Source organism: Psammomys obesus, unplaced genomic scaffold (assembly GCF_907164565.1).
Source record: "Psammomys obesus unplaced genomic scaffold, mPsaObe1.curated_primary_1811, whole genome shotgun sequence".
In the NCBI taxonomy this organism is placed as follows: Eukaryota; Metazoa; Chordata; class Mammalia; order Rodentia; family Muridae; genus Psammomys; species Psammomys obesus.
Window position 1 is genome coordinate 42,044,846 of NW_026591086.1, and position 14,744 is coordinate 42,059,589.

Genomic DNA, 14,744 nt, shown 5'->3' on the forward strand with positions numbered 1-14,744 from the left:
TAGTCTGTTTCTGCAGGTTTCATATTTGTGGGATACTGCATGTGAATGTACATGCATGTGCATTGCACAGAGGCCAGAAGAGCGTGTCCTGTGTCCTCCTCTATCTCTTCATCATCTATTACTTTGAGGCCAAGCCTCTTCCTAAAGCTGGAGCTCATGAACTCTCAGAAAAGCAGGAAGTCAGCGAGCCCTCGTGACCTGCCTGTTTCTGACATTCTCAGAACTAAGGTTTTAGGCATGTGCAAATACCCAGCTTACTATGTGGATGCTGCAATTTGAACTCTAAGCCTTCACGATTGTGAAGTAAGCACACTTAACCACTGAGCCATCTCCCCAACCCCATCGTGATCTACTTTTTCATAATCTATTTAAGGGGTTATTTTACGTGGTTCTGGCATTTTTCTCCATTACATCAACTCCACTATTCACATTCCTGCACATGTTTACATGCTCTACGCAGTATAGTATGTTTATAAAAAATATATAGTGAGAAACTCATATTTTGTATGCAAAAAAATTGTTTTAATTAAATTGAAAATTGTAATGTAAGACTTGCTTTCTCAATCTGAGCAGTTAGAACAGTAAGAAACTAAAAACAAGTAAGTAACCATCTCGGGGCTCAGAGAGGAGAGCCATCCCTGATTAACTTCTACCCTTTCTCCACTGCTGCTCTCCAAAGAACAGCACCAGCAGGAGAGCGACTGTAAGTGTGAAATACGGCTGTCAGTGTCACCAGCAGACATAGCCAGACACTGCCACCAGCAGCCTGGGGACCCTCTCCCCGTCAGGCAGAACCTAGATGCAGAGAATTTTAGGGCCAGCCGACGTGTACCAAAATTAATAAAATTAAGTGAGTATTTAGACAGACAGACATGTAGTAAATGGACAAGACCCACCCTCTCCACCCTCTCCACCCTCTCCACCCTCTCCACCCTCTCCACCCTCTCCACCCTCTCCACCCTCTCCAAGATGTGGGTTGTGTTCTCTAAGTTAAACTGTAGCTCCATTGAGGGTTGTGCCTGTCTAACTTGGGCACTGGCGTCACACTTTCTTCAGACGATGAGGAGGAAGCGTTCCATCTTTAGTGTTCCCTAGAAAGGAATTACCCTTTTCTTCACTCTCTGAATTATCCTCTTTGAATTCTTTCTTAGCAAGTACATTTTTCCCCACTAAGCTCTCATTTCTTCTCTCTTTATTAGTCTAACTAAGTACATTCTTATTAGTCATCCTTAATAATCTATGAAAATTATTCATTTATAAAAATTTTAATATTTTTGATAAAACTTAGCACACCAGACTCGCTTCCTTTTTTGATACTTGTCTATATCTGAGGGCATATCATATTTCCTTATTTCTGTTGGGTCTTTTGCCCTGCTTTTCTTGGTTGAGTTTACTAAATATTTTAATAGTTTATAGATTATTTCAAAGAACAAATCTGGAGTATTGGTGGTGGGTTTTTTTCCTACCGCATATATTTTAATTGACTTACTTTCACACGCATGACAAATGCATGATTTCTCACTTTTCTGCTCCTTTTTACTTTTGTTCGTTTTCTTTTCTCCAAGTTCTTAAGATGACTTCTTTGCCCATTTATTTTCAAATTTCTATCTCCTGTTTGATGCATCTAGATCCATAAAGATTCTTAAGTAAGGTGTTGGCTATTTCCCACAAGCTTTAGTGCATAAGCCACTTGCTATTTTCACTTCTAAATTATTTATAACTGCAATTTTGATTCCCTCTTTAGAATTGTTTAGGATTTTGAAAAAAATTACATTTTGTTATTGCTAGTGTCATTTGTATTGTGTGAAAATATTAGGTCCACTATCAATTCAATTTTGGGAAAAAATTATTTTACTTTAATTTGTTCTATAATACATGGTACATGTAGGTAGCATGCTGTTTACTTTGGAACCAATGTGTATGTTGTCACCATTTAAGTATCTAATACATCAGTCAAAATGATAATTATTCAGACATTCTATTTTCTTATCTATTTTTGGCTTTCATAATCTTTTGATTTCTTAAAGACATCTCTATTTGGTCCTAACATTTTACTTTCTGCAACAAAACATAAGTACTGTCAGAATCGTTTCTTCATTCTTGAGTCTCCAGTTTCTTCATGATGATTACTCAGTATGTAATCTGCATGCAAACTATGCATATTCGATCCCTTGTTGCCTGTTCTGGGAAAATTCAGTGATAGTGTATGAGAACTGGCCGCGGAATACCACAAAACTAAAGAATAGAGGAAGCAGATACCGGACTGGACACAATGCCATTTACTGGGGCCTTACTGAACAGGTTGACAACAACCTGTGTTGGAAAATTCATGCGTTGGGTCAGAGGGAGAAGCGTCCATTATGGACAGGAGACAAGTGACTGTTATCCAAGTGAGACTACAATCTGTTCATCTCACGGTGACATTGAAGACACTGGACGCTCTACTGGAGCTGATGACACTAAGGTCCAGTTGTAAAGCTCCACATACCACTCAAAACATCTTGTTTCTCTATGGTATGCTGGAAAGGTGTTGGGTAAGCAGGCCAGGGCCACTTAGGGCCAGTCAAGACCATTGGGGTGACCTCAGTAGAGAGCCCTTCCAGCAATTCTTAGACTCCTGCTTGTTCAGTGATGGGCTTGCCTCTCTTCTAAACAACACCATTCCATTGTAAACAGAGACTTTGTCTCTCATATTCTCCAGAACCCAGAGTGCTCAGACCATCCTGAGTGCTGAGGGTTCATGGGCTGAATGAATAAATATTTCACTCATTGAGTAGAAAGGTAATTTTTACATACGTTGGTGTTTATTAATTTCATTATTGGACAATTTTGCACATGTCTGTAATACATTAGGTTTACTCTCTTCCCACACCCTCCCTTCTCTCCCTCACACCGCTATTAACCCCTTCTCATTGCACAAGAACCTAGCTCAGATTCATGCCTTTTGGATTTGTGTGATGACACATTCTGTTTATCCAGGACCATCTGTGTAACCATTTGATTCTAACTGTCTCTTCAAATCTGGTGGTACCATCAGGGGGCAAAGTTATCCTTCTCCCTGGATCTATCAATAGCACATAGTTCAACAGTGAGGGGCAGGCCCCTCGGCCCCTTCTCCACCATTACCTAACTAGTGATGAGCTCATTTTTACTTTTTGGATTTTTAGAATCATACTTATCTCTTTTGTTTGTGCTTGCACGTGTTTGTATATGCTCTGCAGGCCATGCATATGTGTGGAGGTCAGAGGACGACTTGTAAGAACTCATGTACCACATGAGAATCAGGGATAAAACTCAGGGATCATCAGTTTTGGCCATGATGATCCTTTACCCACTAGTCATCTAACTGGCCCAGTGGAGCCATTCTTGTGCAGACCAAAGGCAGGCATATAGAGCTGCTATGGTCTTTATAATTATTTCATAATTGTTCTTACCATATATAATAATAAATGGCCTTTTTCTTTAGACAGAAAAGAGGAATTTGGGGGGTTAGTCTGATGCTTGTATTTTGATGCTAATTACTGACCCTCAAGATCTGATTACTGCCCAGATCTGCCTATCCCAGACATTATTCCTGATTGGTTAATAAAAAAGGCCTGTACCTGGGCAGGGGGGAAGGAGATAGACATGGCTAAGGAGAATCACAGGAAGGAGACAGACCAGAAAAGAGGAGAAAGGAGGACACCACAATGGGTTAGCATGGAGAAGAAACCACATGGGCCAGGAAGAAGGACTCCGAGGATGATGTGGATGAAAAAAACACCAGGATAAAAAATATAAGCAAATATTTATAAGATTATGGATAGAAGGTAGCCCAAATAGGAATGGTTAAGGTGAAAGGCATTGGATGGGGGCTGGGAGGTGGATGGGGAGGTTTTTGAACGTAGGTGGAAATATCTGCCCAGGAAAAAAAAAAAAAAAAAACCTTGCTATGAGTTGGTGGTTGCCATAGCTATGCCTCAGCTCAGGAAGTAACATATCTATAACCCTTTCTGTCTTCTGATTCTTACTTTGTTTTGTTTCCTTTTCTGAAATGTTCCCTGAGCCTTGCAGGGAATATAAATATCTTGTTCAGGACTGAGTCCTCCACCAGCATCATTGACAGCCACATGTCTACATCAGCATCATTTACTAAAGGGCTTCTCTGCTATGTGTTTGTCACAGCATATGTCTGTGAGCATAAGCACAAATATTTGGAAGGCATCTTGATGCTATATCAGTTTGTGAAACGGTATTTAGTTGCTGGGTCATTTTTAAATGATCCTTTTAAAATATTGCATCATGATTTCATAGAAAAATGTAAAACATGGCTTCACAAAATTTAAAGCAGGTGCCTTTTATAAATATTTTTTAATATCTGAACTTTGAAGGCTGACCTTATCAAAATAGAAACAAATATTCTGTTGTGATCACATAACTTTGTAGGTGAGGATCACATAAAAGGCTCCTACTGCCTGTGGTTTGCAGAAGTTTAGAGCTTCAGCTACTCCCAAGCCAAGTGTGGTTGACTGTCATGTGCTGTCGTCTACGTCTGGGAGTGGCTGGGCTGGGCTGTTGGGATTGACTGAATGTAAGGAAGTCCTAATAGCAGTCTAGCTGCACTTCTTGGCTTCCCCTTCTACCGTTTCTTACCTTCTTGTTTCAGGCCTAAAATGCAGATTTTCCCCCCCACACAGGTGTACAGGAGAAGCAACCCACTTCACTCTTGTTTGTTTGCTTGTTTTTCAGTCTCTGCATTTAAAAAGCTAAGGTAGGTTTTCTTACCCACACAGCCCAGAAACCCCTAAAGGGTGTGGAACTGACTGACTGGAAGCTTCATGGATGTGCATTTTGCAAGCCCTCTAAGCTTTTCTGACGTGCCAAGCCATGTAAAGCACCTTATAGGCCAAGGGCTGTATGTGTCTTGTCTATACGGAATTTGGGATTTTGTATAAGGTGCTACCTCAGAAGCAAGGCTTACTCCGTACTGTAAAGAGTGCAGAGATGCCAACACTTTGACCAGCCGTGCTCTGCTCCTCACCATCAGTGACAAAGCCAGCAGAGGGGAAAGGGCAGCAGTTGCCTCAGCATTGCTCGGTCAATAATGTTGACCATGAAAGCCCTTGACAGGATCTCTGTGACCCTCAGAAGTTCACAAATTATGTCTTAACAGCAGCTGAGGGACATCTCAAACCAAGTCCAGGCAGGCTAGGGAACATCATTGTGACAAGCAGCACACCCAAGTAAAGGGCATGGCCCTTGACCCATTCCTTTCCTCAGTCACCCACGAAAAAAATGGTGCTAAAACTAGAAGATACATTCTGGAAGGCACACTGCTTTTCCCTTTCAAAGGAAGAATGTCTTTGCGCGTTTCCTGCGGGGTTTGGGGTCCCTCTCTCAGAGAGCTGGGATACAACTACACCATCACAGTCTCAAATAAATTAAGAAACAAATATATAAATAAAATGTGAAGTAGCTGGAATCTGGCTAAGTTATCAAGCCTATGAAAATTCTTAGAACCTAAAACAATGACAACAAAGAACTCAAAACTCAACAAATTTGGAGGTGGCTAAGAAAAGAAAAATGTTTTGTTTTGCCCAACTATTTCATCTCTAGCAAAAAAGGGGGGAGGGGAGAGGTTAGGCCTTTGCTCTAATTTAAGAGCGTATTTGGGGTCTAAGTTACTTCAGAAAACACTCTCTCTATTAATATGTATGAAAAGAAACTTATAGCAGCCATCATGAAATACAAAGCAACCAGAAATAAATTCATTTAATAAAAGAAATTGAGTACGCTGGATATATCCCTAGATGTCCCATTTAAAATATTTTGCCAACCTAACCTAGTTAGCTAGTAGTAAAGCAATTACACACTGAAGATTTAGGGTCGACACAGATTTAGGGTTCGGCTGTGACCTCAGATGTGTCTCACCAAACGCTTCATACGGCAAGCAAGCCCCTTGGAAACCTTTGTATCACTGTGTTCAATTAAGTGACAATTTATTCTGTTTTTGTTTCTAATGGGGCTCGTCATTACTGTCATTCCCGGTCCACCAGAGGGTATTCTCTTGGCTTTTCCCCTCAGAATAAATCTAAGCTATCCAGAGTTTGCTGTTCTCAGCAGCAGAAAAGCTTGCAGCTGGTGGAGACTCGGCCCCATCTAGCTGTCCATCACGTAAGTCCTTAGTTCACACCCATCAAATGAATATCACGTCTCGTCAAGGACCAGATTTTCCAAACTCGGTCCTTGCCAGACGGACACATCTGTGGCCTTGCGTATAAAAACTTCTAAGGTGTTGATGCTTATTCACTTATTTCTGCTGGATTTTCCCCCTTTTTTCCTTTGAAGGTGAAGTTGGTTTTTATGCACACAAATACACTTCACCTCCCTGATGTAGTTCGAAATCGAGGCCTAACATTTCAGGGAAGGTTAAAAGGTAACCTGATAAAGTGTTCAAACTGTGTTATGTGTGAGATTGTTTATTGTGGGGGGGGGGTCTTTATCAAAGCAATGCTAAGCACTTCTCCTGGGGCTTCTAAAGAAGTGCTTTCCCATCTCTCTGGTTGAAATCAATCTAAAAATATTTAGCAGGTGGACATGGGGTGGAGCCACATGCATCTTTATTGGACCGTGCCGATATTAAGGAGATTTACCGAAACAACCGTGCTTGTTGCACATCGTTATTATTAAATTATTTGCAAATCTGTAAAATTAATAAACTCTGTCATCCATGCCCTTGAGTAAGTTAGGGATTTTACCATCACCGAGGTTTTCACCACTGAAGAGATGTGCTAACATCTTTATAAATTCACTAAAATCACCATTTCACTTCAAAGAGCTCTGCATACATCTCAAAACATGTGGTTTTAACACATTTTCGGTGCATTTCTATCAATATTTCATTTTGCTATCACCCGGCGTTGCCTCTCGTCACAAACAATAAAGCGGCAGGGCAGTCAGGCAGGCAGTTTAACAGAGCCTGAATGGGGCAAACGCATTACACTGTGATCTTCATTCAAATAGTAAAACGTGCTCTAAGAGACAAAGACATTATCTGTGAGCATAAATATGACTTTATAGATTGCCCAGACTTTAAAAAGCAGGACGCAGTCATCGTAGGGAGTTTCTTGGACTGTACCAGGTTCTCTCTGGCTCAAAATCCTGCAGTGGGGTAAACAGCGACCCGTGTCCTTACACTTTTAGGAGAAAACACGTCTTCAGATTTCCAACCCACAAGAGTAATAAGGACAATGTAAGAGTGGTGGGCTTTAACTTCCTATAATTAATTCTCTTCCGGGTTAAGCCTGATGCCTTTCTTAAAAGTCTTTGACATCCTGCAATGACTTTTAAAGATTTGTATTACCATAGAGCCACCACTTTTGTTTGTAGAAAACAAACCCTTTCCTGAAAATTTGGCATTCTTTAGAAAGACATTTTAAAGCCCTGGGGAGGCTGAGGCAGGAGGATTGTGACTCTGAAACTAGTCGGAGATACACAGTTAGTTCAAGACTAGTCTGGACAACATAACAATTCCCTGCCTCAAAGATATGCTTTAAAAAGATGGCTAGACATATAACAAATGACAATATTCCTTGCTGAAATATTAAGCACTACTCAAATCAAAACTCAAAATGCATACAACACAGCAATGTGACCCGTTCCTTCTCCTTGCCCTGTGCTCGCATTTTATTAATGTCGATAAATGCAGACAGTCTACCCAAACCTCTGCATTTGAAACCCTTTTGGTTCATCTGTTTCACAAGCTCCCAAAGTGGCAGCACAGCTATCCACAAACACATAGGGTAAAGCAGGAACTAATCTTCGCTTACACTGTGAATTGGATAGATTGCTTTGAGACAAGTATGATTTTCCACTCCTGCCTGTAATTTAAATCACTTTGCTTTTAATTTGCTGTAATCCTCCACTAATTCACAAATAAATTCTCATTAATCATTTCTAAAATTTTCTATTTGTTTATTATAATGCCTTTCTGTATCTGGGTGAGCCTGAGGAGACAATTTGTGGGCGATATTTACATGGTACTAAGAAGGACTGCCGGAGCCAGCCAGCAGAGTCAAACCGTTCTTGAGTTGGGAGTGAGGATTAAAATTAATAAAATAAACACACAGCACACAGGAAAACTTTTTAAAGGTCCAGACTCGACAGCCAAGGCAAAAGGCAGGCAGCTGCAGCAAGCAGTGCAAGCAGCAAGTCTCAAGTCTCTGCCTCCAGCCCTCTGTTTCCTAACATTTAGATTTCCCACATTATACTTGCTTTTTGTGAAATCTTAGGTCTGGTTCATGCTCCACGTCCTCCAAGATCTCTCCTCCAGCTCTGCCCTCCTCGTGTTTTCTCCTCGTGCTTTCTCCTGGAGCTCCTCCTCCTTCTCGCCCTTTCCTGTTCTCTAGCTCCTCCCCTCTTTCCTGTCCTCTGGCTCCTCCCATCACACAACATTGTATCTAGTTGCTTATTTGTGTCCTGTTTACACAAGAGTCAGCCTTCTTCTGCAGTAACTGTCCGCCTGTCTTTTTATTGTAGAGTTTCTGAGCCAGAGTAGAAATATCTCAGAGCAATGGTTTCATTTGCACGAGGAGCCTGAGGAAGAGGTGTGATCCGCTCTTTTACCGAGACCCGCCAACACCCGCCAACATGGGCCGAGTTCGCACCAAGACTGTGAAGAAGGCGGCCCGGGTCATCATCGAGAAGTACTACACGCGCCTGGGTAATGACTTCCACACCAACAAGCGCGTGTGGGAGGAGATCGCCATTATCCCCAGCAAGAAACTCCACAACAAGATAGCCGGCTATGTCACGCATCTGATGAAGCGGATTCAGAGAGGTCCTGTGAGAGGTATCTCTATCAAGTTGCAGGAAGAAGAGAGAGAGAGAAGAGATAACTATGTTCCCGAGGTCTCAGCTCTAGATCAGGAGATTATTGAGGTAGATCCTGACACCAAGGAAATGCTGAAGCTTCTGGACTTTGGCAGTCTCTCCAACCTGCAAGTCACTCAGCCTACAGTTGGGATGAATTTCAAAACACCATGTGGAGCCGTTTAAATCTGTTCTGTCATATTTTCAATAAACCTGAAAACAAGAAAAAAAAAAAAAAAGAGGTGTGATCCTCACAAGCTATCCTACCTGCTGTCACAAACAAAAGGAGATGGACTTGCAAATTCTCTGCCATTAGTAAAGGCCTCCCAAAAGCCATCTCTCCGCCGAGATTTAAATATCAAAGCCGGCCACTTGGAGTCACGGCTCCTGACATGTCCCCCTTTTTTATATTTTTAAAATTGGCCATAACTTAATAGTTATGGAGCAGAAGATTGTGCCTGTCTTAGGTTGTTTCTCTCGAAAGGTATATATATATATATATTTTTTTTCATGTCCCCATTTTTGGGTCAATATTTGTACATGAATTTTCATACACCCCAGAGAAAACTTACCCGTCATTGACTACCAACCTCTGCTAGGGTGGACACTGTGATACGATCTTGTGCAGATCAGATCAGCTTTGACACACCAAAAGGCCTTCAGGCAGATTTTAGTTGTCACTGATAAGAGCGCGTCTCCTATCACAAGCCAAGTCCAAAGTAACACTCCAAAAGTGACTAGCAGGTGACTCCCTGTGTAAATTACCAAGTCTGAGAAACATTTAGAGGAACCGTAGTAAAAGGCTGTCCAGCAAACAGAGCCATTTGAAAGCTGAACATCTCCAAACAGCAAAACAAAAGGAGAATTTACATAGGCAGTTACAGGCCCCCCCAAGAGTTCCTGAAGCAAGTCTGTTTTGCTCTGCTGAAAACCAGAGCCAGATTAAAGTTTCATAGTTAGTTCTCTTTCGATTTTGTTGAGGTTTGTCCTTATTAACAAAGCAGTCAAGTCCAGTTTATTATATAAGAGGTTTCTCCGCGTGACATCTTCTCCTAGGAGCAGAATGAAGCGCTACCCAAAGAGACCCTGCTGCTGAAGTATGGTCGCTGTGACAGCACGTTGATGGAGTTTGGTAAATACAGGTTGCATTTCTTTCTCTCATATGCAGAACCTAGATTTTTTTCTTAAAGACACTGAGGATATGGAGAGATGGCTCAGAATTTAAGAGCACTGGCTACTCTTCAGAGGACCCATGTTCAGTTCCCAGCGCTCATCTGTCAGTTCACAATCATCCCTAACTCTAGTTCCAAGGGACCTGATGCCCTCTTCTGGCCTCTTTTGGCACTGCGTGTGTATAGTACACAGACTTCAGGCAACACAAGATAAAAACTGAAACATGTAAGCTGGGCATGGTGGTACACACCTTTGATCTCACTTGGAAGACAGAGGCAGGCAGAATTCTTTGAGTTTAAGACCAGCTTGATCTACATAATAAGTTCTAAGACAGGCAGCAGTATATAGAGCTGTCTCAAAAAAACATTAAGTCTAATTATTTTTAAAAGACAATAAAATAGATGGGAGGCTATCTGAGGTGAGGAAGAAGGGTCAGTGAGGGCACTCAAGGACAAAGAGAGTAATGGGAAGGTGAGCATCACCAAAGTGTATCACCTACATGTATGAAGATGTCATAACCAGTGCTGTTTTATGCAACTAATACACACTAATAAAAATAAAATGAAAACAAATTCTCACACAGCACCCACTGTCTGACAAGCACTGGCCTGTATGATCTTGAAATATATGCCATTCACGCAGAAATTACTTTTTAAAAAATAATGTTGAAACAACCCTTATCCCCTTTGAAAGGTAAGTGATAATAACAATACCAAACTCTATCCCCAGGTGCTTTGTTGAATCATGAACAGGACAGAAAGCAAATTAGCATCGACAGCATTGGCTTTCATTGAGCTTAGAATTACCTCTTCTGGTACTTTTACATATTCATCACATCGTAACAATTGATGCTTTTTAAATTTCTCCAGAAATCAATCCAGATTATGAAACTTGACTACTTAGTTGTCACCGATTCAATATCACTCGTGGGAATAAGGTGTCGTTTTCATTATATTTCTGTCCTCCATTGATTTTTATCTCATGGTGAGACTCAGACTTCAAGTGGTTCCAATCTCCTAGGGAGAGTTCCTCAAAGAGCCCCAACCACTCCAGTTTTCCTTTGTGATTCCTACACAAAGACAATGCTATGCCCAGGGAACGAAAAGACAGTTATCCCCTAATGCCGGTGTAAGAGCCAACTGAAAACGTTTGAGCACAGTGTAGGCATACTCTAGACCTGGGGCCAGGATCACTCGCACACGCCCTGCACACTGAGGCGAGCCCCTCAGCTTTGCACCCCTCGGCGCACACCTACTCCAAACACCAAAGTGCTGAAGGTGCCAGATCAAAAGCCAGGAGTCCTCTAACTCCTCTAGTTCCTAAGTTCTTGTGTTTTAAGGAAAGAGAGCTATGCAGAAGGACAAAAGGAAGGGCTGGGAAGATTGCACTGTGGGAGGGCACTTGCCTGACTGAGTCAGCCCTGACTCAGTCCCCAGTATCATAAAGGAGGAAAGCTTAAAAGGAAAAAAAAAAAAAAAAAAAGAGGAAGGCAGAGAAGGAAGGTGGTGGATGTAAAGGGAGGGAACAATCTCACTAAAGACTTTAAAAAGCTCCATCTTCTACTGTCTAGAAAATAGGCCTTAAACACAGTCCACCACTCTCAAGTAGAGCAGTCCGTGTCACAAGCCAAAGAGGAATTTCAATTGTAATAAGCATGAAAAGACTTAAAGAGACAGCATGGTCCTCCATTTGAGAAACTGGGTGTTTTTATTAGTGATGAAGAACAAAGAAAACACTTAATAAGTACCCCAAACCTGAATGTCAATTACCTGTATAATTCATTTTAAAAAGGAAGGAAATTCTGACACACGCTGCAAGGAAGAGAGTTCTGGCACACGGCACCACATGCACAAATCTTTAGGAATTACACTCTCTATAATAAGCTGCTCACGAACGAGAGCTGACGTGTGCTTTCTTTACTGTTCTTTTTTCTTTTACTGTTCTTATGGGTAGTTAGATTCATAGAAGCAGGGCATAGAACGGCTGTTGCCGAAGGTCGGAGATGAGAAAAGGATGTGCAGTGGGCACACTTGAGTGTTACAAGATGGAAATTACAGAGAATGGGAACCTAGCGTGGTGAATACACTTACCACTGATACACTGAAAAGGTGGATATGAGGAGGAGGTTTATAATTATGTGTTTTTAACATAATGAAAAGTATGAAAACTACAGTTTTTTAAGCAACCAATAATAGCACCAATAATGTTCATTCAATTGGCTTTTACCTTAAAGGAAGTGAAAAATGAAACATTTTGACCACAGCCCAAGTCAACAAATATATGGAATCAATTGATTGGCTTAAATTTTCACAAAAGCAAAAAAGAAAAAAAAAATCTCATTTTTAAAAAAAAATAGCTCATTCAAACCAATATATATGCTTTATGGTTATTCGTGTTCATAGCTTGAGGGTGGCTGAGAATTAGAAAGGAAAAGATTCCTATGATACTAAAGCATTGCTATTACCCAGCTTCCCTGCAACTAATTTCACATGCATGCATGTTTTTGTCAGATTCTGTGCTTTTGCTTTTATTTTATTTTATTTTATTTTATTTTACTTTACTTTACTTTATTTTATTTTATTTTATTTTTGGCTTTTCAAAAGTGTCTGAAACCTATCGCTTTATACCTTCATTATACCAAAGGAAATAAAAACTGATTTGTTTGATCATAAATACTTAGAGGTGAACGGAAAAATTTGCATTCCTGCTGACAACCCTATACTGCTTAGCCCAGTGGGATGACACGTTTCTAAGTGATTAAACCTGAGAAGGAAGAACTGGCAATGGAAAGGCTGGATGAATTTTAGTATGGCCAGTAGCACCATTCAAATACTTTAAGAACAGTATATTGTGCTGTGTTGTCATAAGATCAAAATAAATAAACAAATGCCAGAAGAACTAGGGGCCATAGCTCAGTACAAAGAGCATGCATGAGGTTCTGGGGTTGATCTCTAATACTGTAAATAAATAAATAAATAAATAAATCAAAAGTTAAAGATCTTGGTGGCACACATCTATAATCCCAGTGCTCAAGGAGGCAGAGGCAGGCAGAGAACTCTTTGAGTTCAAGGCCAGCCTGGTCTATGAAGTGAATCCAGAAGAGCCAAGACTACACACAGAAGCTGTGTCTCAAAAAAAAAAAAAAAAAAGAGCACTTCAATTCAAAGCTATTACGGTATAGACATTGCAGGCATTTCTAAAGAAGCAGTGGAATTTCTGGGTTATGGAGATTCTGCCCACACGGCCAGATGTTATTCAGGGGACCAGAGAGCTGTTTTGTTCACTGTTGCTCCTGGGCCTGAACTCTGAGAATTAATCTCTCACGTGTACCACAGTAGCAAAATCCTGTGTGCATTTGACATCTGGCTTAAGGAATGAGATAGATAATACTGACTGTCAATTGAACAGGATTTAGATTCACTTCAGAGACAAGCCACCCAGCACATCTGTGAGGGATTACTAGAACAGGACCAACTTAACTGCAGAGGGCACCATTCCAAGGGTTAGAATCCCAGACTGAACGAAAAAGGGAGCGTGCGCTGAGCTCAGGCATCTGTCTCCCCAGCTTCCTGGGTGCAGATGCCATGTGACAAGCATGAAGATCCGTTAGCCATGATTTCCCATCCATGGGGACTCCGCCACTGAACTGTGAGCCAAAAAACCCTCTTCCTTCCCAGCGTTCCTTTTCCAAGGGTACTTTATCACAGAAACAGGAAGAATAACTGATGCAGGGACAGTCAAGTGAATTTTTTTTTAAGTTTTCTTCATTTCTACATTTCTATGAAAGAAATACAGTCTTTCTACAATATATCAAAGAACAGACCCTGAACAGATTGTTCTATAATCTCCTCTTCATTAATTCTTCTTCTTCTCTTTCTCTCTCCCTCTCTCTATCTCTCTGTATCTTTCTGTCTCTCTGTGCAAAATGAATGTTCATGTCAACTGATGTAAAATGCCTAAAGTTTTTTCCAGGAGCAGACTCCAGGCTAGTTCTTGCTTTTCCTAGGAAACATTTTAGTGTAATGACTTCACACCATTCTGTCCCTAAGGCATTCCACCTGAACCTGTGAGCTCGGCAAGAATATAGCCAATGACATTGTCTGCCTGGAAGATGGCTGGAAAGTAAAGGAAGTTTTCAGAAGGAAGAGGAGGAAGAAAAGACAAGCTCTTCCCTCTTAACATGGTATTTACTCTTGGTATTTGTTAATTTGTTTTTACTTAGAATAAAGAAAAGATACCATGTGTCCACCATGTTTTTTTTTAATTACTACAATGTGTACCTTACCAAACCAGACAGGAGGCCTGCCTTCAAGGGGACAACAATTTGGATAATGGTTACTATTATTATTGGTATCAGAAGCATATTTTTGTGCTCCTAACTCCCCTGTACTAATTTCTTCATTCTTTAACATTCTGTCTCTCATCATACCATCACCTGTATATAAGCGTTTTGTAATGGGTAATTATTTTAGGCTTTTCTAAAATAATGGTGTTACTTTTTAGCACATTTATGGTCTTCCTTGGACTTTCATACGTGCATACAAGTCAAAGTCATCCCAATGCTATTGTTCTGTCCACCGATTAATATGAAATGATGCAGTAAGGCTTCAAGGAGTTTGTAAGGCCATCTTTCACTAGATAAAAATAGTTTGTCTTCAAACCAAACAACCCCAATATAAACATTTTTGGGGAAAAGAAAATGCAGTAAGTCTTATTTAAGG

At 40.8% G+C, this 14,744-nt stretch overlaps 1 protein-coding gene across 1 annotated transcript; it reads left to right on the top strand.

Moving 5' to 3' along the window:
• The first annotated feature begins 8,619 nt into the window (after positions 1–8,619).
• LOC129678871 (40S ribosomal protein S17-like) lies at positions 8,620–9,079 on the top strand. Its single transcript, XM_055609833.1, has one exon. The coding sequence runs from the start codon at positions 8,629–8,631 to the stop codon at positions 9,034–9,036; it is 408 nt and encodes a 135-aa protein (XP_055465808.1). The 5' UTR covers positions 8,620–8,628; the 3' UTR covers positions 9,037–9,079.
• Positions 9,080–14,744: the final 5,665 nt, after the last annotated feature.

What these genes read in the sequence shown, in the direction of transcription:
- LOC129678871 (XM_055609833.1), top strand. Translation starts at nt 8,629, where the DNA reads ATGGGCCGAGTTCGCACCAAGACTGTGAAGAAGGCGGCCCGGGTCATC.